The sequence below is a fragment of the Chrysemys picta genome, chromosome 6 (assembly GCF_011386835.1).
Source record: "Chrysemys picta bellii isolate R12L10 chromosome 6, ASM1138683v2, whole genome shotgun sequence".
In the NCBI taxonomy this organism is placed as follows: domain Eukaryota; kingdom Metazoa; phylum Chordata; order Testudines; family Emydidae; genus Chrysemys; species Chrysemys picta.
The window spans coordinates 1,249,118-1,273,537 of NC_088796.1; the positions used below are offsets into that span (position 1 = coordinate 1,249,118).

Consider the following 24,420-nt stretch of genomic DNA (forward strand, 5'->3'; position numbering starts at 1 on the left):
AAGCACGAGCCTGGGTGCAGAGGTGTGCCTTTTACTTTGGTCAAAATACAACAAGGTTAGTGCTCATTCTGATTTCACCAGGCAGAGAATTCCACAGTCAGAACCCAGCTCCTGTGACGATTCCATCTCCCGCACTCACAAGCCTCCCCTACAGAGGGGCAGCTTCGTGGTTCCAGTGGCATGCAGCCATTGTGGAAAGTTGAGGAGAAAGGGCATCTCTCTATAGCCAATGATTTGATTTTATTATTTATTTTGTGATGTTATGATTAACTAACATGTCATGTTATATATAATTATTGTATGCTAACTAAAGGTAAGTGATAGGATTATAAAAGTATAAGATTGATTAGTAGTTAGAAGGGATAAATATGTATTAGGTATGTAAGTAAGGAAGGCTGAAACACAAAGCCTATAGGCGGAGGCCTGTAAAATTTTAGCTTAGCTATTTTAGGCCTTAGAAATAAAAAATGCTGACATCAGTAAGTAACCAAAAAATAACCCAGTGCCATAAGATTATGGGAAAAGATGTACCAAGAGGTGAAGAAATTGGAAAAAAATTGGCCAAAAGTTTAATTTTAAATCGCAAAAATGCTCTAGAAGCACATTTTTGTTTAACGCGTGCCTTAACCACAGGCTACATGTTGTGCATCAATGCTAACGAGAATAAAAGGAACTATACATAACCTATAGAAAACAGGGTACCTCAAGATTTTTGGAACACCAAACCAAAAGGAAAAGAGGGTTGACACTTTCATGCACATGCACAGAATGTAGGTATAGGCAAAAAATCACATTATAAAAAGAAGGAGCCCAGATTGGAAAAATTGAGCTTCCAATAGAAAAACTCCACCAGAAACCATCCCTTTACTGATGATCACTCCATAAGAGACCCATCAGACCCTAACACTATCTAGGAGGATGTGAGTATGACTGCATCTATAATTTATACATGCTGTGATATTCATAACTGTGCTGGTAACTTGAATAACATTGATAACATATATTAGACCTTACTCTGTAATTGCATGTACTACTTTCTTTGTTTTCATGTGTTCTTATGAGCTCTAGATCTGAAACAAGTGGCAGAGGTAACTGTTGAACTCGAGAATGGAGCCAAAGCTGAATCCATCTAATGTCACTAAAATTACTTTAACTAAAAAGGAAAGGCTACATGTCAAGGAGCTGGGGCCCATCCCATGGTGGTGCTTTGAAATCAAGGCAGAGACCTAGAATTAGTTTTACTCAATGGGAAGCCACTGTTGCGAGTGGGGCACTGACGTGCAGAGGAGGGGGTGGCACACAGCAGTCTGTTAAGCAGATGAGCTGCTGCATTTTGGATGAGCTGGAGCTTTTTCAAATCAGGGAGCATTATTCTTAGTGAGAACTGCAACAGTCAAGCCCAGATTACAGGAAACTGGCTGTATTTTAAAAGAATCCTTTGAGGTTGCAGGAACCAACCATTCCGATGTGTAGAAAGAATAGTAAATATGGTAGGTGACCAGCTTGGCTTAACAGTGAAATCCTTGCTGATATTAAACACAAAAAAGAAGCTTACAAGAAATGGAAGATTGGACAAATGACCAGGAAGGAGTATGAAAATATTGCTCAGGCCTGCAGGAGTGAAATCAGGAAGGCCAAAACACAACTGGAGTTGCAGCTAGCAAGGGATGTTAAGAGTAACAAGAAGGATCTCTACAGGTATGTTAACAACAACAAGGTGGTCAGGGAAAGTGTGGGCCCTTTACTGAATGGGGAAGGCAAACTAGTGACAGAGGATGTGAAAAAAGCTAATGTACTCAATGCTTTTTTTGCCTGTCTTCACGAACAAGGTCAGCTTCCAGACTACTGCACTGGGCAGCACAGCATAGGGAGAAGGTGACCAGCCCTCTGTGGAGAAAGAAGTGGTTCAGGACTATTTAGAAAAGCTGGATGAGCACAAGTCCATGGGGGCCGGATGCGCTGCATCCGAGGGTGCTAAAGGAGTTGGCGGATGTGATTGCAGCGCCATTGGCCATTATCTTTGGAAACTCATGGCAATCGGGGGAGGTCCCGGATGACTGGAAAAAGGCTAATGTAGTGCCCATCTTTAAAAAAGGGAAGGAGGAGGATGCGGGGAAGTACAGGCCAGTCAGCCTCACCTCAGTCCCTGGAAAAATCATGGAGCAGGTCCTCAAGGAATCAATTCTGAAGCACTTAGAGGAGAGGAAAGTGATCAGGAACAGTCAGCATGGATTCACCAAGAGGAAGTCATGCCTGACTAACCTAATTGCCTTCTATGATGAGATGAGGATGAGGCTTTGTGGATGAGGGAAAAGCAGTGAATGTGTTATTCCTTGACTTTAGCAAAGCTTTTGATACGGTCTCCCACAGTTTTCTTGCCAACAAGTTAAAGAAGTATGGATTGGATGAATGGACTATAAGGTGGATAGAATACTGGCTAGATTACTGGGCTCAACAGGTAGTGATCAATGGCTCCATGTCTAGTTGGCAGCCGGTATCAAGCGGAGTGCCCCAAGGGTCGGTCCTGGGGCCAGTTTTGTTCAATATCTTCATTAATGATCTGGAAGATGGTGCGGACTGCACCTTCAGCAAGTTTGCAGATGACACTAAACTGGGACAAGTGGTAGATAGGCTGGAGGGTAGGGACAGGATACAGAGGGACCTAGACAAATTAGAGGATTGGGTCAAAAGAAATCTGATGAGGTTCAACAAGGACAAGTGCAGAGTCTTGCACTTGGGAAGGAAGAATCCCATGCACTGCTACAAACTAGGGACCGAGTGGCTAGGCAGCAGTTCTGCAGAAAAGGACTGGGGTTACAGTGGATGAGAAGCTGGATATGAGTCAACAGCGTGCCCTTGTTGCCAAGAAGGCTAATGGTATTTTGGGCTGTATAAGTAGGAGCATTGCAAGCACATCGAGGGAATGTGATCATTCCCCTCTATTCAGCATTGATGAGGCCTCATCTGGAGTACAGATGCTCCCTGACTTACATAAGCGTTCCATTACGCCTTGCGTAACTCGAATTTTGCGCAAGTCAGAAACATATACCCGACCATTACGCAAAAAAAGGGAAAAAACCTCCTATTTCTAGCTTACGGAACTTTTTCTGTAAGTGCGGATTTGCGTAAGTTGAGTTTGCGTAACCTGGGGGGGCCTCTGTACTGTGTCCAGTTTTGGGCCCCACAGTACAAGGAGGATGTGGAAAAATTGGAAAGAGTCCAGCGGAGGGCAACAAAAATGATTAGGGGGCAGGAGCACATGACTTATGAGGAGTGGCTGAGGGAACTGGGATTATTTAGTCTGCAGAAAAGAAGAATGAAGGGGGATTTGATAGCTGCTTTCAACTACCTGAAAGGGGGTTCCAAAGAGGATGGATCTAGACTGTTCTCAGTGGTACCAGATGACAGAACAAGGAGTAATGGTCTCAAGTTGCAGTGAGGGAGGTTTAGGTTGACTATTAGGAAAAACTTTTCCACTGGGAGGGTGGTGAAGCACTGGAATGGGTTACCTAGGGAGATAGTGGAATCCTTAGAGGTTTTTAAGGTCAGGCTTGACAAAGCCCTGGCTGGGATGATTTACTTGGGGATTGGGTCCTGCTTTGAGCAGGAGGTTGGACTAGATGACATCCTGAGGTCCCTTCCAACCCCGATATTCTATGATTCTATACCAAGGCCAGATCTGATGCAGTGTGCAAGCGGGCCTGTGGGAGGAGTGGTGCTGTCAGATCAACAGGTGAGAAAAATAAGTCGAGTACCTGTGTTTTGACAAACTGGGGTGAAGAGTGATGTGGGTGTCATGCTAAAGAGAAAAAGGTTGTAGTAATTGAAACAGGAGAGTCTGACCAAGTGTTTTAGCTTTGAGGAGAGAAGATGGATCAGATTTTCAATACAATATGGAGAAAGCAGGATTTGGATGCTGCCAGGATGTGAGTGGTTGAGAGAGAAAAGTATTGGTCTATAGCCCATCTTCTGCTCCAATTTTGAACCTGGCTTTGAACTGAGTAACCTGCTGTTGATTAAAACCCACATAAGGAGCATGGTGGAAGAGAAGAGGGCTTGAAGATACCAGTGACTGGGGCAATCTGGTGCATTCTGGGAGAACTCCTAATTCTTCTGTAGCATCTTTAGAATCAGGGATAGGCGTCCCCTCTGCTGCATCAGTCAGGTGTAACATAAGAGGCACCCAAAGAATGGGAGGACCCAAGCAGTGGACCTCATCTACCCTTCATACATGGATTTAAAGAGCATTCCTAATATAAATATTCCCCAAACCTCACACAGGTCCCCAGTGGGAGCACAATCTTGTCTCACTCCTCTGAGCCTCTCACTCGACTCACCGCTGAAGCCTTCAGCCACCCCTTGGAGGCTTCACTCACTCTCAGGGCCCCATTGTTCTCTTGGGACTGGAAGGTCACATTGCCCAGAGACAGGACTCCGGCCAGGATTGCCTGCATGTCCACCTGCTCCTAAAATACACAACAGAGATGGCTTGGGGCTGGTACCCACGGATGTGTGGGGGCATGTACATACACATGATGAGCAAGCAGCCCTCTTCCAGTGGAACTTCAAACTTCCTGCAGTGGTGGAGGGAGAGAAAGGTCAGATATGTGGCAGGGGGAAAGGAGATCTACACTGAATCTGCCAGCCTGCAAGCAGCACAGCAAACTGAAGGAGGGAAGTAGAAGTGGAGCAAATGGGCTGACTGAGCAGAGGGGGTGGAGATGGTGACAGAGTGCACACTATACTCACCTGTTCCTGGAAGCCCACCATGTCTAGGGCATTACGCATCTCCCAGTACTTGTGCTTCCAGCACTCAGTCACATCCTCTGTCCTAAACCATCCACTTATGTATCTGGGGAGACAAGTGAGTCAACCTGATATTATTTGTATTAGGGTGCAGTCTACATACTGTGATGCTCTGTACCCCTGTATTCACCCCATGCACGCTATTATAATAATCTTTGTCTGAATATGCCTTGTGAGGTATCATTTGAAAACTCATAACTCACTGGTCAATATTGTGCTCATAAAGTTATAAGATTCCACTGTATGGTGTTACTAAGGTGTATTCCGATCTGGGAAGCAGACAAACCAGTTCCTCAGAGACCAAATACTTAGTCCTGCCTCTCGAGGTCCCTTCCAGTCCTATGATTCTATGAAAGGACAAACTGGCGCCTCAGCCAGGTGTAAATAGGCCAAATGGGCCATCACCCGCTAAATGGCTATACATTGGCAGGAAAAGCCAAATGAGCAAAAAAATCTACATCTTAAAAAGTAACAGCTTGGGGTTTCCGTCCACCAAGTCAAATCCTTTTCCCCACTCTCTCCCATATGGGGCTGTAGGAGCCCATTATTCTGACTTCCACTCCACTGAGAAGCCAGAGCAGGACCTGCCACTCACATACCTGTACAACGAGGGATCTAGCAGCCCATACATCTCCTTTTCCTCTACAGTGAGCCCAGCAAACATATAGTAGAAGACATGGAAATTCCTCTCTCCAGCATCTTGTTGCACCACACGAGACTTCTCTAGCAGATACTCACTCAGCTTGGCACCCCTCACTACATGGGGAAGGGGCAGAAGGAAAGAAATCAGCAAACAGATTGCAGGTTCCACACACCCAGAGATCTAGTCCTGGGTCTCACCTGTACTCCTTTGGAACCTCAGCTGCATGTATTTTCCAAAGCGGCTGCTGTTGTCATTCATCACTGTTTGTGCATTGCCAAAGGCTTCAAGCAATGGGTTCACCTGGAAGGGAAATGCACAGAGCTGATGGGGAGGTCTAAGCAATATGGAACCCATAATGTCCCCTCCCATCTACAATGGCCCAACGAGGTTGCAGAAGGTATCATGTGAAACAGCCTCATAACTAGGGTTTGTAACCTGTCCTTTAAATCGGCTTCTGTACCCAGTGACTGGAAGATAGCTAATGTAACTCCAATATTTAAAAAGGGCTCTAGAGGTGATCCCGGCAATTACAGACCAGTAAGTCTAACATCAGTACCGGGCAAATTAGTTGAAACAATAATAAAGAATAAAATTGTCAGACACCTAGAACAACAAATTGTTGGGCAAAAATCAACATGGTTTCTGTAAAGGGAAATCGTGTCTTACTAATCTATTGGAGTTCTTTGAAAGGGTCAACACATGTGGACAAGGGGGATCCAGTGGACATAGTGTACTTGGATTTCCAGAAAGCCTTTGACAAGGTCCCTCACCAAAGGCTCTTATGTAAATTAAGTTGTCATGGGATAAGAGGGAAGGTCCCTTCATGGATTGAGAACTGGTTAAAAGACAGGGAACAAAGGGTAGGAATTAATGGTAAATTCTCAGAATGGAGAGGGGTAACTAGCAGTGTTCCCCAAGGGTCTGTCCTGACCAATCCTATTCAACTTATTCATAAATGATCTGGAGAAAGGGGTAAACAGTGAGGTGGCAAAGTTTGCAGATGATACTAAACTGCTCAAGATAGTTAGGACCAAAGCAGATTGTGAAGAACTTCAAAAAGATCTCACAAAACTAAGTGATTGGGCAACAAAATGGCAAATGAAATTTAATGTGGATAAATGTAAAGTAATGCACATTGGAAAAAATAGGATGGGGACTAATTTAGCTACAACAAATCAGGAAAGAGATCTTGGAGTCATCATGGATAGTTCTCTGAAGACGTCCACGCAGTGTGCAGAGGCGGTCAAAAAAGCAAACAGGATGTTAGGAATCATTAAAAAGGAGATAGAGAGTAAGACGGAGAATATATTATTGCCCTTATATAAAATCGATGGTACGCCCACATCTTGAATACTGTGTACAGATGTGGTTTCCTCACCTCAAAAAAGATATACAGGCACTAGAAAAGGTTCAGAGAAGGGCAACTAAAATGATTAGGGGTTTGGAATGGGTCCCATATGAGGAGAGATTAAAGAGGCTAGGACTTTTCATCTTGGAAAAGAGGAGACTAAGGGGGGATATGATAGAAGTATATAAAATCATGAGTGATGTGGAGAAAGTATATAAGGAAAAGTTATTTACTTATTCCCATAATACAAGCACTAGGGGCCACCAAATGAAATTAATGGGCAGCAGGTTTAAAACAAAAAAAAAAAAAAAAGGAAGTTCTTCTTCACACAGTGCACAGTCAATCTGTGGAACTCCTTGCCTGAGGAGGTTCTGAAGGCTAGGACTATCACAGGGTTTAAAAGAGAACTAGATAAATTCATGGAGGTTAAATCCATGAATGGCTATTTGCCAGGATGGGTAAGGAATGGTGTCCCTAGCCTCTGTTTGTCAGAGGGTGGAGACGGATGGCAGGAAAGAGATCACTTGATCATTACCTGTTAGGCTCACTCCCTCTGGGGCACCTGGCATTGGCCACTGTCGGTAGACAGATACTGGGCTAGATTGGCCTTTGGTCTGACCCAGTACGGCCGTTCTTATGTTTATGTTTCATGGCCTCTTGAGGAGCCAGAGAGAAAAAAATAAGATTTGAGTCGCTCAAATGCAGCTGGAAATGCACACAGCAGCAAAATAATCCAATGCAACCATGGACTGTATAAGCAAAGGCACCACATCCTGGAGCAAGGAGAGGACATTCTGTCAGGTCCTGGAGAGAACCCTTGGGATTCTGCCCTCAGCCCCTCAATCCCAGAAGTCTCCCACTCCCACCAATCAGTGAGGGTGAGGAGGGGTCCCTCTCATGGATGGCCCCACATGGGATACTGTGTGCAGGTCTAGGGAACTCAATGATAGAAAGACAGACGCACTGGGGGAGTTCATAGAGAAATTAATATGGGGCAGAAGGACTGAATTATAGGACTCAGAAAAGAATCTGACAAGCTTGGCTAATAATAACTGGGGATGGAAGGGCCCCGCCACATGATAATCTGCAAATATGAGAAAGCTCCACTGCTCCACTACAGGTTGCCCTATGCCCCCAACCTCCTGCAGTGACTCACCTGCAGGTTCCAATACTCCAGCTGCAATTCATAGATTTTAAAGCCAGAAGGGACCATCATGATCCTCTAATTTGGCCTCCTGCATAAGAGGCCAGAGAAACTCCCCCAGTAATCACTCCATCAAGCACCTAACTTCTGGCTGAGCTATAGCACCTCCTTTAAAAAGATATCTAGTCTTGAATTAAAAAACTGTACTTCAAGTGATGAAGAATACATCACATCCTTATGTCAGTTGTTCCAATGGTTAATTGCCCTCACTGTTAAATATGTTTCAGAGTGGTAGCCGTGTTAGTCTGTATCAGCAGAAAGAACGAGGAGTACTTGTGGCACCCTAAGGTCCCACAAGTACTCCTTGTTCTTTTTGTTAAATATGTGTACTTTATTTCCAGTCTGAATTTGTCTAGCTTCAGCGTCCAGAAACTGGATCTTGTTATGCCTTTGTTTGTTAGATTAAAGAGACCTCTGCTATCTGAAATCTCTTTCCCCCCCAGGTAGGTAAACGTAGGCAATGATCAAGTTACCCATTTACCTTCTCTTGGATAAACTAAATAGACTGAGCTATCATAGAATCATAGAATACTAAGGTTGGAAAAGACCTCAGGAGGTCATCTAGTCCATCCCCCTGCTCAAAGCAGGACTAACACCAACTAAATCATCCCAGCCAGGGCTTTGTCAAGTCTCTAAGGATGGAGATTCCACCAGCTCCCTAGGTAACCCATTCCAGTGCTTCACCAGCCTCCTAGTGAAAAAGTGTTTCCTAATATCCAACCTAGACCTCTCTCACTACAACTTGAGACCATTGCTTCATGTTCTGTCATCTGCCACCACTGAGGACAGCCTAGCTCCATCCTCCCTCACTCTTCTCTTCTGCAGACTAAATAACCCCATTCCCTCAGCCTCTCCTTGCAAGTCATGTGCCCCAGCCCCCTAATCATTTTTGTTGCCCTCCGTTGGGCTCTCTCCAATTTGTACACATCCCTTCTGTAGTGGGGGGAACCAAAACTGGACGCAATACTCCAGACGTGGCCTCACCAGTGCCAAATAGAGGGGAATAATCACTTCCCTTGATCGGTTGGCAATGCTCCAACTAATACAGCGCAATATGCCGTTGGCCTTCTTGGTAACAAGGGCACACTACTGACTCATATCCAGCTTCTCGCCCATTGTAATCCCCAGGTCCTTTTCTGAAAACTGCTGCTTAGCCAGTCGATCCCCAACCTAAAGAGTCTCTTTAGTCTCTCGCTGTAAGGCAGGTTTTCCTGACCTTGAATCATTTTTGTAGCTCTCTTCTGAACCCTTTCCAATTTGTCAACATCCTTTTGGAGGAGTGGACACCAGAACTGAACACACTATTCCAATAATGGAATCATTAATGCTGTATATAGAAGCAATGCCACCTCCCTGTTTCTACTTGATACTCCCCTCCACATACATTCAATGATCATATTTGCCCTCTTAGCTACAGCATCTTTACTGACTGCATCCCATACCAGCCTTTCCATGATTTTGACCGGGATCAACATCAGGCTAACCAGCCTATGACCGGGGACATACTGTTTATTCTTTTAAAATATTGGCACAACATTGGATATTTTCTAGTCCACTGGACTAGACTCTTCCCCAGTGTTCCAAGATTTAATAAAAAACATTAATGGTTCAGAGAACTCCTTAGCTGATTCTTTTAACATTCTTAGATACAACTTATCTGGTCCTGCTGATTTAGAAATCTAACTTGAAAAGATGCTGTTTAACATCCTCCCTAATTACTGACAGAATAGAAATTATTTCAGTAATCAGTATATCATCCCGCTTCTTGCCAAATATTTAATGAACCCATGTGTCTTGTCTACATCATGTCTGACAATCTAGTATTGGATTTATACCATTGCTAAGATTTCATTTACCCTGTGCTTTTGCCACTCCCAGTGACTCATCTGTAGAACCCCCTGAGCCAACTGTGAGTTGCCCTGTGACCACCCTTCTGTCTGTCCCCCCACATTCTATTTCAGCGACTCACCTGCAGGATCTGCTGCTCCAGCTGTGAGTTGCCCTTGCACAGGTGCATGATGTGTTGCAGCAGTAGCTTTACACTCTCGGTTTTCCCTGCACCACTCTCTCCGCTGTCAAAAAAGAGCAGAGGGGGAAGACAGGAAACTCTACCACCACTAGGAGGCAGCTGCTGTTCCCCTTATGCCTCAGTGCATCTCCCCTTTCTCTGAACCAACACCCCCGCCCCCATGTACCAACACTACTGCACAGCTCCAGGTGCCTCCTACTGGCAGTGCCCACATTAGCACTACCTTGACCCATCCCCTCCAGCAACAGGTTCTATAGGGCACTGATCCCCTAGTAAGCCTCCACACACAGTGTAGCAATTTAACACCCTCGACTTGAGATTCTTCCCTGACCCTAGGGATGGAGGGGTCTTACCCATACTGACATTGTCTCCCACCTATCTGTGAACTTGACCCACTGGGCAGCCCCTTAAGCAGGGGAGCCAAAAGGAATTTCTTAGTGTCCCCAGCTCTTGGCAAAGAGGGAGGAATGACCTTGAAAGGCACCTGTCTCACTGAATCCTTCACATATACTAGGCATTCCCTCCCCTCCCCACCCTTACAAGCAGAACTCGTCCCACTGCTTCCATGTCCTTAATTGGGCTGTGGTCCCGTGACAGCACATGTGCACTAAGACTTCATCCTGTGTGAAGATCTGTCAGTCACAGAGCAGAAGCAGGAAATAGCGCACATACTCCAAAGGGCAGGACTGTTTACACACCTGGGCACTGCACTTTGTGTCCCAGGTGTGGCTTCTGCTCTGCAGCTCTCTGTGGCTACAGGGTGTAGTGGAGGGGAGATGTACAGTCTACTGGAGTGCTGGGACAAGCAGACTCCTGGGATTCAGGTGGCGGGGGGCTGGTGACCTGAACTACTCTCTCTAAACAAGACATAGGACAGCAGCAAAGGAGAAAGGGAGACCATCTTGATTTGACATGCACCAGGCTGGACAGGAATCTAGGGTCAACACACAGCCAGGTGGTTGGGTATTGCTCTGGTATGTGGGGGAGGGGTATAGTGTGCCAGTTTGGCACTCAACAAGGAGGAAAAGTCCCAGCCTTCTGTTATTGGGTTACAGAGACACACCAGCTTCCAAAAGGGGGTTGTGACCCACCCAGACTTTCACTGGATGCTCATGGCCTTACACAGTAATCACTAAACCCACCTTCTCTTTATGAAAAGCAACAGAGGGTCCTGTGGCACCTTTGAGACTAACAGAAGTATTGGGAGCATAAGCTTTCGTGGGTAAGAACCTCACTTCTTCAGATGCAAGTCTTGCATCTGAAGAAGTGAGGTTCTTACCCACGAAAGCTTATGCTCCCAATACTTCTGTTAGTCTCAAAGGTGCCACAGGACCCTCTGTTGCTTTTTACAGATTCAGACTAACACGGCTACCCCTCTGATACTTCTCTTTATGGTATTTCTAGGGCACTCATCATCTATGCACTTAAGCACTGAACAGCTACAAAGAAACTGAGGGCATTTAGTATCCCGTTATTATTTATATTGTGGCATTATCTAGGAATCCCAGTCATGGATCAGGGCCCCCAATGTGCTGGGTATCACACAAATATAGAATAAAAAGACAGAATGTAAGCTCTTGGAGTCAGGAACTATGTAATGCCTGCCCTCCCCCAGGTCACAGGGTTGGGGCAGCTGGTTAGTTTTAATGGGAGCCACGGCTGAGGAAAGGCTCTATAGGTCTCAACACTGCCCTCTGACAGGGAGTTCCATCACCAGACCCTGCTGCTGAGATAACTCTGTCCCCTGTATTGTGCACGCTGAATACAGCTACTTGAGGCTTTCTCCCAGTTGGCCAGGTCCTAGAGCAAAAGCATATTAAGGCAAGGACTTAATTTAGCTTTGACACCAGCAGGAATGGAGACAGTGGAATTCAGAGAACAGGGCAATGTGATCATATCTACCTTTGTTACTTAGGAGATGGCTGTTACGCAATGCGCCAGCTGAAGTCTCTGAGACAAATTTGCATTGGAACCCAGCAGAGTGAGTTGCAGTGACTAATCTGGGTAGTGAGGAATGTGCAGATCACAGAGGCCATGCTATTTCCTGGTCAGTTAAAGATGGGACCTCTCATTTGTGTGACAATCTGTATGCCCAGAAGCAATGGAATAAAACATTGCCCCAATACTAGCTGCTACTTCGACGGGCTATGTGTAAGGCTGCAAATCATTCACGGAGGTCATGGAAGTCACGGCTTCTCTTACTTTCCGTGACCTCTGTGAATTTTGCAGTGCTGGTGCAGCTGACCCCAGGACCACACCGGCAGCTGGGGAAGCCCCGGGGCCAGCCGCACCAGCCACTGCTCTGGTCCCCAGCGCTGCCCTGGAGCAATGTCCAGGACAAGAGGCGGTGGGGCCCCAGGGCCCCAGGCTGTCCTCCGCCCAGACCAGCATTGGCAGGGCCCTGGGCCCTCCCTGCCCAGACCAGCAGTGGAGGCGGTGGGGCCCCAGGCTGTCCCCCACTCGTACTGGTGGCGGTGGCAGGGGGACCCGGGGCCACCCCCTGCAGCAGCGGCTGGGAGCCCTGGGCCAGGCCGGGCCGGGCCGCCCCCCGCAGCAGTCTTCTGGAACACCCCCTCCCAGCAGGTAAGATTTAGTCACAGGTATTTTTAGTAAAAGTCATGGACAGGTCACAGGGCCGTGACTTTTTCTTTATTGCCTGTGACCTGTCCATGACTTTTACTAAAACTACCCATGACTAAAACGTAGCCTTAGCTATGTGTAGTAAGGGTGCCTTCCCTTCCCCCTTCCCCAGATCTTTATTCATGCTAAGTGTTCTCAGTTATTGCCTTTGCTGTTTGCAGATAACGCAAACCATGAACTTCCTGTTGTAGCACTGGAGAAGCTAGTTAATAACCTGATATATATGATATGATTAAGGCCCTACCAAATTCACCATCCATTTTGGTCAATTTCACGGTCATAGGATTTTTAAAATCGTACATTTCATTATTTCAGCCATTTAAATCTGAAATTTCATGGTGTTGTAAATTGTAGAGGTCCTGACCCCAAAAAGTTGGAGGAGTGGGGGGTGGGGCGGAACCACAAAGTTTTGTGCGGGGGACTGCAATACTGCTAACCTTACTTCTGCACCACAGCTGGTGGCAGCGCTGCCTTCAGAGCTGGGCAGATGGAGAGTGGCGGCTGCTGGCCAGGAGCCCTGCTCTGAAGGCAGAGTCACCATCAGCACCAGCACAGAAGTAAGGATGGCATGATATGGTATTGCCAACCTTACTTCTGCGCTGCTGATTGAAGAGCTGGGCCCTCAGTCAGCAGCTGTGTTCCCTCAGTTGTGCCCAAGGGGCTTTTGCCTCCAGCTGGTTCCCTCAGTGGAACTGTACAGTTCCACTAAGTCTAATGATGACATCATGGGATTCCCTGTTTATCATGTCAGGGTTCCACAGCAAATTCACTCCTTTTATAAGGAGTTATACTGCCCATTGCTGTAGTGTCTAGAGCACCCTAGGTCAATTAGATCTCCATAGCCAGGTCTCTAAAGGGCTCGGGGGTGGGGATGAGGAAGTGGTTTCTGCTCTTCTTCCTTCCTTGACTCTGTGGTTATAGGAGCCTCAACTTTGGGAATAAGGTTTTATTTTGTTTTTTTAATCCTCATTATACTAGTTACAGTAGGAGCTGCTTTTCCCAAAGAGGAGGCACCTACAGCAAACTTCAAAGTGGGTCAGACTCCCAATTAGCTCAATCTCCAAACTGAACTGCCTCACCCAAAAATATTTACTTCCATCTCTCATGCACTTCACCATGGGCTTTGGCAGCGGTATTGCTCCAGAAAAACAGTGCCCTCAAACAGGTTGTGGATGGAGATGCGTTTGCAAATTAAGCTTGGTCCTGAACCACTGAGGACACTGAATATCAGAACCTCAAACAAGCAATGGAAGAAGACTGGGAAACAGCTGAGGGATCAGAGCACAGGTGTAAAGTATTTGCAGCACCCCATCCCATTGAGAAGGCAGGGAGCTGTATTTTGCACATCACTTCCATCTCTGCATTGTTTCTATAGATACAGCGAGTTACAGTTATCCAATCTGAAGGTGACAACAAGCAAATCACTGTAGCCAGGTCCTTGTCTGGAAAGAAAGGGTGAGTTTCCTATTAGTATTTCTCACCACTGATGTACCTAATTGTCCAGGCACAAACTCCAAGAGCTGCCATCCATTCTCTAACTCGGAGCCTGATAATATTTATTACCCAAGTGATCTGTGATCCCAAACCATGTCTGCCCCAGACACACATATTCTTTCTCTGTCATTTCTTCTCCCTGTAAGCATTGTTCAATAAGACACATCTGGCCAAAACCCCAGGCCATCATCATACTGGGGCTCCCTTCAATTTTTGCAGAATTTAATACTGGATATTAGGAAAATCTATTTCACTAGGAGGGTGGTGAAGCACTGGAATGGGTTACCTAGGGAGGTGGTGAAATCTCCATCCTTAGAGGTTCATAGAATCATAGAATATCAGGGTTGGAAGGGTCTGCAGGAGGTCATCTAGTCCAACCCTCTGCTCAAAACAGGACCAATTCCCAACTAAATCATCCCAACCAGGGCTTTGTCAAGCCTGACCTTAAAAGCCTCTAAGGAAGGATATTCCACCACCTCCCTAGGTAACCCATTCCAGTGCTTCACCACCCTCCTAGTGAATTTTTCCCCCCCAATATACAACATAGACCTCCCCCACTGCAACTTGAGACCATTGCTCCTTGTTCTGTCATCTGTCACCACTGAAAACAGTCTAGATCCATCCTCTTTGGAACCCCCCTTCAGATAACTGAAAACAGCTATCAAATCCCCCTCATTCTTCTCTTCTGCAGACTGAACAATCCCAGTTCCCTCAGCCTCTCCTCATAACTCATGTGCTCCAGCCCCCTAATCATTTTTGTTGCCCTCCGCTGGACTCTTTCCAATTTTTCCACATCCTTCTTGTAGTTTGGGGCCCAGAACTGGACACAGTACTCCAGATGAGGCCTCACCAATGTCGAATAGAGGGGAATGATCACGTCCCTCCATCTGCTGGCAATGCCCCTACTTATACAGCCCAAAATGCCATTAGCCTTCTTGGCAACAAGGGCACACTGGCAACTCATATCCAGCTTCTTGTCCACTGTAACCCCCTAGGTCCTTTTCTGCGGAACTGCTGCCTAGCCACTCGGTCCCTAGTTTGTAGCAGTGCATGGGATTCTTCCATCCTAAGTGCAGGACTCTGCACTTGTCCTTGTTGAATCTCATCAGATTTCTTTTGGTCCAATCCTCTAATTTGTCTAGGTCCCTCTGTATCCTATCCCTACCCTCCAGCGTATCTACTACTCCTCCCAGTTTAGTGTCATCTGCAAACTTGCTGAGGGTGCAGTCCACGCCATCCTCCAGATCATTAAGGCAGGTTTTTAAGGCCTGGCTTGACAAAGCCCTGGCTGGGATGATTTAGTTGGAGTTGGTCCTGCTTTGAGCTGGGGGTTGGACGAGATGACGTCTTGAGGTCTCGACCAACCATAATCTTCTATGATTCTATGACTCTGAACTCACTGCCCCTGTAGTCAACTCTTAAGAAAGGAATGGGAAGGGCAAAGGGTGGGTATGTGGGAAGACACCTTACAGCTTCTGTTTCAACCACCATAATAAGCACTTCAATGGATTCCAGCAAGAGGCCTTTGGTCTTCATTCCCCCTTTTTTAAACACCAGTCTAATAAGCAACAGAGGGTCCTGTGGCACCTTTGAGACTAACAGAAGTACTGGGAGCATAAGCTTTCGTGGGTAAGAACCTCACTTCTTCAGATGCAAGTGCATCTGAAGAAGTGAGGTTCTTACCCACGAAAGCTTATGCTCCCAGTACTTCTGTTAGTCTCAAAGGTGCCACAGGACCCTCTGTTGCTTTTTACAGATTCAGACTAACACGGCTACCCCTCTGATACAGTTTAATAAGGGCACTAGCCACAGACTAGAAGGTGCAAAGTTGATAGTTCCATCTTGTCTGCTTTCCCTGTCAGTGATGCTGGTCTGACAAGACCATACTGTCCCACGATATGGAGACCTACGAATATTTTGAATTGTTTTCTCTTACCTGATGACGATACACTGGTTCTGAGATCCTGTTGTCAGATGCCCCAGCATGGCCTGGTATGCTCTGTCAGCAATAGCAAAGATGTGGGGGGGTAGGGTGCCCTTGTCATGGTTCTGATATTTCTCGGATACCTAGGAGCAGGGGGAGAATTCAATTAAAGTGAAATACCAGAACAGTTAGGGGACAGGGGGTAAATTCTCCCCTCCTCACTTCGGCTAGGCACTGAGACAAGGGAGGGAGAAACCATCAGAGTTGTTGGTTTCTTTTTTTCAATATGTAGTTTAGATTACATTTTCCAGGGTTTGATAGAGCAGATCAAACAATACACCATATGTCAGATGAAGATTTCCAGAAACATAACGCGCCCCGGAACCCCATGCTGCTGCCCTGCTTAGGACCTTTGCAATAAGCCAGAAGGTTATCTCTGTTCTTGAGCATTTGTGGGGAGGAGGGCGAGGGTAGGATGTAAACAGTAGGTATGACATGAGGGTTGCTGCAAGCAGGATTGTTTTTTACTACTGGATGGTCAGTTCAATGAGTACATTGTAGATTTAAAACTGTCTAAAATATTTTTTGTTTGTTTCAAATAGGATGAAGCACCTAGAGCCATGGGTGATATAGAGAAATCAAAACACAGCTGACAAAATCCATATAAGACTTACTACATTTTGAAAAAAATAGGACCTCAAAAGTACATGGAAAAGCCTCCTACAAAAGCCCAACTAGTCATATTCCTTATGGGTAACAATGTAACTTCACAGGGAAGTAATGTGATTCAAACATCAAGAGCAAAGGGTGCACAACTCTGTTCCCTTGTCTGGCCCGCCCCCCGTGGAAGGCCAACTGCACCTCCCCCCACCAGGCCTACACCAGCAGGAGACACCACACACTCATGCTACTCACACCATACACTGGAATGAGGAGACACTTACTGGTTTCTCGTAGAGCGGAAGACTCTGGAACGGGTTCACCGCAATCAGAATGTCCCCAATATATGTCTGATGTAAATGGAAAATTCCCACCAACCAGATAAGCAAACATTGCACAGTGCCCCATGGACCCCTTGCACTACACTACTGAGGAGTGGCGAGGAAACCATGTCCCATGGGGTCTCCCTCCCCAACTTCCCCAGTGTCCCACGGGGTCTCCCACCCAACACGTCTCCAGTGTTCCCCTGGGTCTCCCTCCAACACCAGATACAGTACTTAATTTGTAATGAAAGAGGTACCCCAGGGCTCAAGCATTTTTTTTATTTGCATAATTGAGGCTGCAAGCATAGGGGTGCTGGGGCTTAGGCCTGGCAGCACAAATTAAGCACTGCCCACACGCTCCTGGTGTCCCGACACCCCCCAGTCACCCGCGGGGTCACCTACTCCCCCATCCCTGGAGTCCCTCCCTCTCACACACAGTGTCACACGATGTCCTGTGGGGTCCCTCAGCCCCCTTACCCACTTCCAGCGTCCCGTGGGGTCAGTCGCCCGCCCCGCACCTCCGCCTGGTGTCCCGCGGGGGTCCCTTCTCCCACCCTCCAGTCATTTCCCAACGAGGGGAGACCCGACAGCAGACCCCCCCCCGGCCCCCTCAGGACGGCCCCGGCTCCCCCCTCACATAGACTCGCTGCTGCAGGAAGCGGCCGCTCAGATTCTGCAGCAACCTCGCCTCGTCCAGCTCCTCCAGGGCAGCCAGGTCATCGGTCCCGCCGCAGGCCAGCAGCCCCGGCTCCCCGGGAGGCACCATCCCAGCAAGGCTTGGCTCCGAGCCCGACCCGGCACCGAGAAGCGGCAGCCGCAAGCGAGCTTCCGCCCAGGAGCCTTCGAGACTCGCCCCCACTCAGCGTGTCAATCGGCCCCTCCCCCTCTCCTCCCTTTCTGGCCCCCAGCCCCGCCCTGGGTCAGGCAGTTCCATCTCAGCCCCCCCCTGCGCGCGCCCTTCCCCCTGCCCGACAGCCAAGCTCTGCTTGACAACATGGTTTTCTCACCAAAAAGTCTCTAGGAGGCTACAGACTCCAGCTTGTATTTTCCACTCTGTGCATCCGGTGAAGTGGGTTCTAGCCCACGAAAGCTTATGCTCAAATAAATTTCAGAGTAGCAGCTGTGTTAGTCTGTATCCGCAAAAAGAAGAACAGGAGTACTTGTGGCACCTTAGAGACTAACAAATTTATTAGAGCATAAGCTTTCGTGGACTACAGCCCACTTCTTCAGATGTGGGCTGTAGTCCACGAAAGCTTATGCTCTAATAAATTTGTTAGTCTCTAAGGTGCCACAAGTACTCCTGTTCTTCAAATAAATTTGTTAGTCTCTAAGGTGTCACAAGAACTCCTCGTTTTTGTCTGAGGAGTGACTCCCAATCACCTGGCCACAGGGCAGTGAAGTCTGGGGTCCAGCTCTAACCACGACTTTCACATAATGGGGCTAAACTCCTAGAGTATCCCCACTACAGCCACTCTGCCCTCATAGGAGGGATCCCAGCACACGGCATAACCAGGGCAATTCCCTTTGTTCATAAAGATACAGAGAAGTTAAGCAACTCATGGTGCTACCTGAGCCAATGATCCCCAGACACAGCACCACCAGCGGAGCTGCAGGTAAAACTAGTTTAAAAAAAACTCTCTACCCTTGACAGATGGGTCACCGTCTGCCTTGGAAGTATATTTTATATTTCTTCATGAGCCATCCTCACAGAGAAAGGATGGCTTTGTGTCTACACTCACACAAGGAAACACAGAACACCTTGTGCCAGAGTGCAACAATGTTAATTTCTACATATGCAGGACATAATCATAGAAGATTTGGGTTGGAAGAGACGCCAGGAGGTCATCTAGTCCAACCTCCTGCTCAAAGCAGGACCAATTTAGTTGGGGAGGCCAGGTCTTAGAAACCACTCCCTAGGTAACCCATTCCAGTGCTTCACCACCCTCCCAGTGAAATAGTGTTTCCTAATATCCCAACCTAGACCTCCCCCACTGCAACTTGAGACCATTACTCCTTGTTCTGTCATCTGCCACCACTGAGAACAGCCTAGCTCCATCCTCTTTGGAACCCCGCTTCAGGTAGTTGAAAGCAGTTATCAAATCCCCACCTCACTCTTCTTTTCTGCAGACTAAACAAGCCCAGTTCCCTCAGCCTCTCCTCATAAGTCATGTGCCTCAGCCCCCTGACCATTTTTGTTGCCCTCCGCTGGACTCCCTCCAATTTGTCCATATCTTTTTCGTAGTGGGGGGCCCAAAACTGGACACAATACTCCAGATATGGCCTCACCAGTGCTGAATAGAGGGGAATAATCACTTCCCTCAATCTGCTGGCAATGCTCCTACTAATGCAGCCCAATATGCCGTTAGTCTTCTTGGGAACGAGAGCACACTGCCGACTCATATCCAGCTTCTCATCCACTGTAAACCCCAGGTCCTTTTCTGCAGAACTGCTGCTTAGCCAGCAAGGGGGAAGACTAGTGTGTGAAAAGGCAAGTGATTGTGACTATCACTGTCTCGTTCCTTTGCCCTAGGGCAGTGATCCCCAGATTTTTGAAAGCTATGAGCTTATCTACACAGTTTTTGTACTGCTTTAACTATATTGGTTTAGGAACTGATAATTAAGCAGTCTAACGCTTTAGTGTGGGGCACAATTGTAGTGGCATAAAGTGTATAGAACAGTCTTAACCCCAACTTCAAGAAAATTAAACAAATCATCCCTCCCCCCTTCAATTCTCTCATATGTTAAAAGCCTATCCAAAATGAGTGGTCACATGAAGTTCCTGCACATTTAAAAAAAACCTTGAAAAAGGCTAGGCTGCTGGTGTGCTGATACCACAGCTTATCACAATGTTGACTAACATTGTGTCATTGTTTCCTTGTACTGTCCTCTCAGTCCGTCTGTATTGGTCTGTTGTTGCTTGTAGGCTCTTTGTGCCTTTGTGTTCTGTGTTTGTACAGTGCCTAGAACAATAGGACTCTGGCCATAACTGGGGCGCTCCTAGGTGCTCCAACACAAATAATAAATAAAAAAATCAGGGTTTCTTTTCACCCAATCCTCTAATTTGTCTAGGTCCCTCTGTATCCTGTCCCTACCCTCCAGCGTATCTACCACTCCTCCCAGTTTAATGTCATCTGCAAACTTGCAGGATGTGGAAAAAGCTAATGTACTCAATGCTTTTTTTGCCTCTGTCTTCACAAACAAGGTCAGCTCCCAGACTGCTGCACTGGGCAGCACAGTATGGGGAGGAGGTGACCAGCCCTCTGTGGAGAAAGAAGTGGCTCGGGACTATAAGGTATCAATGTGAGATTTCGAAAGATAGCTAAAGCACTCAACCCAAGGTTTAAGAATCTGAAGTGCCTTCCAAAGTCTGACAGGGACAAGGTGTGGAGCATGCTTTCAAAGGTCTTAAAAAAGCAACACTCTGATGAGGAAACTACAGAACCCGAACCACCAAAAAAGAAAATCAACCTTCTGCTGATGGCATCTGACTCAGATAATGAAAATGAACATGCATTGGTCCGCACTGCTTTGGCTTGTTATCGAGCAGAAGCTGTCATCAGTATGGACGCATGTCCCCTGGAATGGGGCTGAAGCATGAAGGGACATATGAATCTTTAGCGCATCTGGCACATAAATATCTTGTGATGCTGGCTACAACAGTGCCATGAGAATGCCTGTTCTCATTTTCAGGTGACATTGTAAACAAGAAGCAGGCAGCATTATCTCCTGCAAATGTGAACAAACTTGTTTGTCAGAGCGACTGGCTGAACAAGAAATAGGACTGAGTGGACTTGCAGGCTCTAAAGCTTTACTTTGTTTTATTTTTGAATGCAGGTTTTTTTGTACATAATTCTACGTTTTAAATTCAGCTTTCATGATAAAGAGATTGCACTACAGTACTTGTATTGGGTGAATTGAAAAATACTATTTCTTTTGTTTTTGTTACAGTGCAAGTACTTGTAATCAATAATAATATACACTGATTTCAATTACAACACAGAATACAATATATATGAAAATGTAGAAAAACATCCAAAATATTTAATACATTTCAATTGGTATTCTATTGTTTAACAGTGCGATTATAACTGCGATTAATCAACAGCCCTATAAATAATACCACTCTCTTCCCTCCTGTGGGCGCATTGATGCCAGTATGGAAGTGCTCACACCTGTATAGCTATAGCTTATCCTAAACTAATTGTTTCAATTGTACTTTCCAGGAGGCACCATCCATTGTCCTCTTGGGCCGGCTGCTGCTTTCCTTTCTTCTCTTTCCCTCAGACTCATTTTTTAACATCTTTCACTTTATTCTTTCATCTTGACGCTGATCTCTCCCTCTCACGCCTGAACGATTTCTTAGATATTGCACTTCTTCCCCCGCGACTCTCTCAGACCTCCTTTCCCGCCCTCGGCTCCCTAACCACCCCATTCCCCTACTGCTCCCCTTCGTCCGACCCTGCCCTTTCCCCGCCTCTGCGCCTCTCAGGCGGATGGGTCCTTCCTAGCCTTTCTGTGGGACGGAGGGGCAGAGAGAACAAACCCTGCAAGTGACAAACCACGGGGACTCCCCAGTCCCCTTACCGCAAAACGGGTCCTCAGACCCGCCCCAAGGTCTCCTCTTGCCACAGACCGGCCCCCGCCCGCGCCTCCCCTTGCCTCAGACCCCGTCCCCGTTATCTCCGCCCTCCGCTCCCTTTGCCGCCCGTCCCTCTCTGGCCTGGCCCCCCAAGTCTCCCCCGGCCCGGCGTTCGCGAGCCCGAGCCGAGCTCGAGCTGGGAAGCGCCGAACAGCCCGACCTGGCCGCGAGCCGGCTGGGCGTGGCGTGGCGCTGGGAGGAGGTGCTCTGCCCGCCGTGGCCACGCCCCCTGGGCTCGCGCGGCAGCTGCCGTTTGAATGCTGGGCGGGGCGGCTCTGGCCGGGACTCGTGGTACTGGCTGGGGCCCAGCGAGCGCAGGTAAGGGGGCGCCGGGGGTCCCCAGGGGTCGGCTTCACTCCCTCGGAGCCGCGCCCTCCTGAGGGCCCGAGGGCGATGTAATCTGTGCCAGGCCAACACGCGGGGGCTGTGCCGTGGTCCCGTCCGTGTGGGAGAGCCGGTGTGGGCCGAGGGTAGGTGCGCTCCCCCCTGTACGGGGGCAGGGAGCGGCAGGGCCGTGTGCTGTCCCGTTGTACGTGGGGCACACGGGTGTGCTCCCCCTAGGGTGACCAGATGTCCCAATTTTTTAGGGACAGTCCCAATATTTGAGGCTTTTTCTTACATAGGCTCCTATTACCCCCCACTCCTGTTCCAATTTTTCACACTTGCTGTCTGGTCACCCTAGCTCCCCCCATTCTGTGTGTGGGTGTCGGGGGAGGGAGCCAGAGTCGTGCGCTGTCCTGTGGGGTGGGGGACAGAGGCTTTGTTCTGATGTATTGTGTGTGCGTGTGGAGGGGCAGGCGGACCATGTGCTCTGCTGTTGTACTTTGTTGTGGGGGGAGAGGGAGAGCTGTGTTGCGGGGAGGACTGGGAGAAATGACTATAGGCGTTTATCCACAGTCACAATCATTGGGTCACAGTGGGAAGGATTGACTCTGTGGTCCAGTCCTCCTGCTCCAATTGCTCTTTCATTATTTATCCACAATGGAACAGCTTCAGCTGGAGAGATGGAGGGAGCCCCACATCAGAGTATCCCATAGGTCAGTGGTCAGAGGATTCTCCTGAGAGGGAGATGCCCTATTCAAATCTTTTATTCCTTTCTGGTAGCTGGGGCTCCCACATCTCAGGTGAGTGCTCTAACCACTAGGCAAAAAGTTATATGGGAACTACCACCACATCCTACTCCTGGATTTGAAAGGGACCCACCTGATATCCTTGTGGATCTGCGCCCTAATCACTACTTGTGCCTCCCAGCATGCTGTAAGAGTCCAATATCAAGATGACAAAAAACATGGTTAAATGGAGTATGGCTCTAGTATTTCAGAGAAATGTCCACATTTATCTTACTGCATGCAGATGGAAAGGATTGCCCTTTGCTACAGCTGCTACCTGCACATGCAGCATCAGCCAGAGGTCTCTCCAGCCTTCTAAATTATGAGTATTATTCACAGATGGCAGCCATATTCCCTCAATCAGAGATCTTGATATCATTCTTGCTATTTATTACACTTGCTTCCCCTACCCTCATCCCTTCCCTGCATCAGCAATATTGAGGGAGACCCTGTGGGGCTTGTGTGGAGGATAGGTACTGTGCCCCTATACATTTCTGTTCTATACCCAGCCCAACTTTTCATCCTTTCTCCCTAACATCCCAAACTTCCATCTCTGTAACATCTCATATTCCTCTCTAAGGTGTCATCTTTCTCCATCATATCCCTCTCTCTGCCTCTTCATTTTCAACTTAGAATCATAGAATATCAGGGTTGGAAGGGACCTCAGGAGGTCATCTAGTCCAACCCCCTGCTCAAAGCAGGACCTACCCCAACTAAATCATCCCAGCCAGGGCTTTGTCAAGCCTGACCTTAAAAACCAATAAGGAAGAGATTCCACCACCTCCCTAGGTAACCCATTCCAGTGCTTCACCACCCTCCTAATGAATTTTTTTTCCCTAATATCCAACCTAAACCTCCCTCACTGCAACTTGAGACCATTACTCCTTGTTCTGTCATCTGGTACCACTGAGAGCATTCTAGATCCATCCTCTTTGGAACCCCCTTTCAGGTAGTTGAAAGCAGCTATCAAATCCCCCCTCATTCTTCTCTTCTGCAGACTAAACAATCCCAGTTCCCTCAGCCTCTCCTCATAAGTCATATGCTCCAGACCCCTAATCATTTTTGTTGCCCTCCGTTGGACTCTTTCCAATTTGTCCACATCCTTCTTGTAGTGTGGGGCCCAAAACTGGACACAGTACTCCAGATGAGGCCTCACCAATGTCGAATAGAGGGGAAAGATCACGCCCCTCGATCTGCTGGCAATGCCCTACTTATACAGCCCAAAATGCCGTTAGCCTTCTTGGCAACAAGGGCACACTGTTGACTCATATCCAGTTTCTCGTCCACTGTAACCCCTAGGTCCTTTTCTGCGGAACTGCTGCCTAGCCATTCGGTCCCTAGTCTATAGCAGTGCATGGGATTCTTCCATCCTAAGTGCAGGACTCTGCACTTGTCTTTGTTGAACCTCAAGAGGTTTCTTTTCTTCCAATCCTCTAATTTGTCTAGGTCCCTCTGTATCCTATCCCTACCCTCCAGTATATCTACCACTTGTCCCAGTTAGGTGTCTTCTGCAAACCTCCTGAGAGTGCAATCCACGCCATCCTCCAGATCATTAATGAAGATATTGAACAAAACTGGCCCCAGGACTGACTTTTAGGGCA

The 24,420-nt window shown here is 47.5% G+C and overlaps 2 protein-coding genes across 9 annotated transcripts in view; one reads left to right on the forward strand and one right to left on the reverse strand.

Moving 5' to 3' along the window:
• Positions 1-17,950, reverse strand: part of LOC101951954 (myosin-IIIb-like) — a 113,231-nt gene extending 95,281 nt beyond the window's left edge. The window contains exons 1-8 of the mRNA XM_065598586.1: positions 17,709-17,950; positions 17,033-17,098; positions 16,101-16,231; positions 9,971-10,073; positions 5,647-5,749; positions 5,406-5,562; positions 4,750-4,852; positions 4,338-4,466 (exon numbers count right to left, since the gene is read on the reverse strand). Coding sequence (XP_065454658.1) covers positions 4,338-4,466; positions 4,750-4,852; positions 5,406-5,562; positions 5,647-5,749; positions 9,971-10,073; positions 16,101-16,231; positions 17,033-17,098; positions 17,709-17,837 — 921 coding nt within the window. The 5' untranslated portion in view covers positions 17,838-17,950. The remainder of the gene's footprint in view (positions 1-4,337; positions 4,467-4,749; positions 4,853-5,405; positions 5,563-5,646; positions 5,750-9,970; positions 10,074-16,100; positions 16,232-17,032; positions 17,099-17,708) is intronic.
• Positions 17,951-21,875: 3,925 nt separating this feature from the next.
• Positions 21,876-24,420, forward strand: part of ARHGEF39 (Rho guanine nucleotide exchange factor 39) — an 82,554-nt gene continuing 80,009 nt past the window's right edge. For 2 of the 8 annotated variants that reach the window (XM_065598588.1, XM_065598589.1), the window contains exon 1: positions 21,900-22,028. The gene's annotated coding sequence lies outside the window, so the exon portion shown is untranslated. The other 6 variants (XM_042846746.2, XM_042846747.2, XM_005313606.4 and 3 more) reach the window with 5 other exon arrangements.